The following is a 2901-nucleotide window of genomic DNA, read 5'->3' as shown; positions in this document are numbered from 1 at the left end:
TGCATGCAAGGGTGTGGTGGTTAATTTCCCTAGCTCAGTGACAGCGGGGGTGTATGCAAGTGCAACTAGATCATAGTGAACGCAAGCTTGCATAGTCTGGCTACATACTTCCATCTCATTTGGTAAAATTAGTGTGTTTCAGTGCACCCAACAAACATATACCGCTTCAAGGGTTCGAGATTTCCACTCGCTCTGGTAGCATGTAGGGCCTGTTTGGATTGGTGCCAAAATTTTGGCATGCCAAAGTTTTGGCTAGCCAAATGTTGGGCAAAAAACTTGCCCACATTTTGGTAGGGAAAATGTGAGAGGTGGGCAAATTTTGACACCCAACCAAATAGTGGCCAAAATTTTGGCTTGCCAAAACTTTGGCATGCCAAAATTTTGGTATCAATCCAAGCAGGCCCGTAATAAAAAAACATATGTATATATACTGAATTACAAACATGATGTATAGAGACAATGAGGATAACACAATGCAAACAAATTAACACTTACATGGCATATAAATTGGTATTGTAGTACAATGCCATGTGCTACAATTATTACAGAAGCCATGGAATGGCCAATTATTCCTTATATGAGTATACAACACATCTACACATGAACCATAGTACAGGCGGGTAAGTATGCGGCAACAAACTGCACTTCTATAATAACTTTAAAGTTTTATGGGTGTCCAGTGCCACTACCAGCAGATCCAGAACCACTTCCTGAGCCATTCCCATATCCGCTGCCACCTGGACCACTTTGCCCACCACCGCCACCACCGCCTTGACCACCAGCCTGAGCATATCCACCACCATAAGGTCCATATCCACCAGCTTGGCCATAACCTGAACCAGAACCGGAACCTTGTCCAGAACCACCGTACTGTCCACCACCTCCACCACCACCTTGGCCACCTGCTTGAGCATACCCACCACCATACGGGCCATAGCCACCGGCTTGACCATACCCAGAACCAGAACCAGATCCACTTCCAGAACCACCATTTTGTCCACCGCCACCACCTCCACCTTGACCACTACCCTGCGCGTACCCTCCGCCATAGGGCCCATACCCACCTGCTTGACCATACCCGGAACCAGAACCAGAACCAGAACCAGAGCCACCATTTTGTCCACCTCCTCCTCCACCACCTTGACCACCTCCCTGAGCATACGCTCCACCATTAGACCCGTACCCACTAGCCCCACCATACCCAGAGCCGGAGCCTGAACCGTAGCTAGATCCTCCATTTTGGCCGCCTCCACCACCTTCACCCCCACCGCCTCCACTAGCATATACTCCACCGGAAGACCCACTTGCCTGGCCATACCCGGAGCCTGAACCATAACCCGATCCTGAACCATCCCCAGACCCACCACCTCCTCCTCCGCCACCTCCACCCCCAGCACTCACATATCGAGAAACCCTTGCAGCATTGGATAGTCCAATGCTGAGGAGGACAATGAAGCTAAGTGCCACGAACTTGGTTCTAGCCATTTGCGAGCTACCAAGCTTTGTGAACTTGAAGGATGAGATGAGTAGGAAGTGAAGGTTTCTTGGCTATTTATAGAGCTGGAGGCCTGTCCCAGCTATAGCCCAAGGCTTCACTTGCCCACAAGCTGTACAGACGCGACAACCGGTGGTTTTTGTCTTGGAATGGAAACAACAAGTAGGTACAACATGAGTGCATGACTATAATTTTGTAATGATCATATAAATAGGGCACTTGTTTTTCTCAGTAGGCTTGACTGTATTATGTGTGAATCGAGTTCGATAACGCGGCAAGTATGAATTGAATGCCACGTACGCTTTGACCAGGCTTGCATGGCAGGCCGGCGGCTGGAAAGGAGAGTTGGCACTAGGCATGCACTATGTGCACCTCGCTGTGGCGTACGCTTGAATTGTAACCTCTCGGCTGAGGTATAGCTACTCCGTACAACAGATAAAAATTAAGGTGGTTTTTGGTTCGCATTTTTGTAACGTGATCCGATTCGAGCGGTAATAAGTGTTTTCGTTAGATAGATTTTGTTTGGTTCCATCCATCCATAATCGGATACCACGTAGTCAAATACGGCCGTGTGCAAGAGGTCTTGCAGATGATTACGTATATATAGTTATATGATGAGCTCTTGCAGGAGCTGCATTATAGCAAGCACGCATATGAATATGGTTTTCTTAATTAGATGTGGAGAACTAGCTCTCATGTGTGTGCCGCAGCCAGAATTTGAATGAAAAACCAGTTTTGAATTCCCGTTCATGGTCGACAGCAAGGTACTTGTGTACTACTACTGGCACGCACGTACCCGATAACTAATTAAGCAGCTATTAGGCATTCTGCGTTGCCGACGTCTGGCTGCAGAATCCGTCGGTATCAGTTTGGCTGCATCTTGCAGTCGTTGACTGCTGCATCATCCGTGTGCGTCTCTGCCCACTGTCCAGACGGTCAGACAGGGAGATCGGAGACTTTCCGGATAAGCCAGACAGGGAGATTAGTCACAAATGGGCTACCCGCTACCGCCACAAATACTGTAGCAACCGGATTGCACGGAGCTCGAGATGGATTAGCTTGGCGAACGGCAGCGGAAGATTTCAATTCATCCTGGAATTTCAGACTATGCGATACAGTACAGGCGCCTCTTCAGGCCTGTTTAGATTTTTACCCCCTAATCATGTAAACGCAAAAAAAACATCACATCGAATATTTTGACACATACATGAAGTACTAAATGAAGTCTATTTACAAAACTTTTTTGTATGGATGGGCTGTAAATCGCGAGACGAATCTAATGAGCCTACTTAATTCATGAGTTGTAACATTGATGCTACAGTAACTATCCACTAATCATAAATTAATTAGCATCATTAGATTCGTCTCGCGATTTACAACCCATCTGTGAAAAAAAATTTGTAAAT

General features: G+C 46.9%; 1 protein-coding gene across 1 annotated transcript; it reads right to left on the bottom strand.

Annotated features, from left to right (window-relative positions):
• Positions 1-431: 431 nt before the first annotated feature.
• On the bottom strand, positions 432-1518 carry LOC120689665 (putative glycine-rich cell wall structural protein 1). The gene has a single exon (XM_039972027.1). The coding sequence runs from the start codon at positions 1483-1485 to the stop codon at positions 667-669; it is 819 nt and encodes a 272-aa protein (XP_039827961.1). The 5' UTR covers positions 1486-1518; the 3' UTR covers positions 432-666.
• Between the last annotated feature and the right edge of the window lie 1383 nt (positions 1519-2901).

The sequence above is a fragment of the Panicum virgatum genome, chromosome 9N, assembly GCF_016808335.1.
Source record: "Panicum virgatum strain AP13 chromosome 9N, P.virgatum_v5, whole genome shotgun sequence".
Classification (NCBI taxonomy): Eukaryota; Viridiplantae; Streptophyta; class Magnoliopsida; order Poales; family Poaceae; genus Panicum; species Panicum virgatum.
The sequence above is the reverse complement of the archived record's forward strand: the minus strand, read 5'-3'. Positions and strand labels throughout refer to the sequence as shown.

Excerpts from the sequence above, each read along its gene's own strand:
- LOC120689665 (XM_039972027.1), bottom strand. The coding sequence starts at position 1,485 with ATGGCTAGAACCAAGTTCGTGGCACTTAGCTTCATTGTCCTCCTCAGC.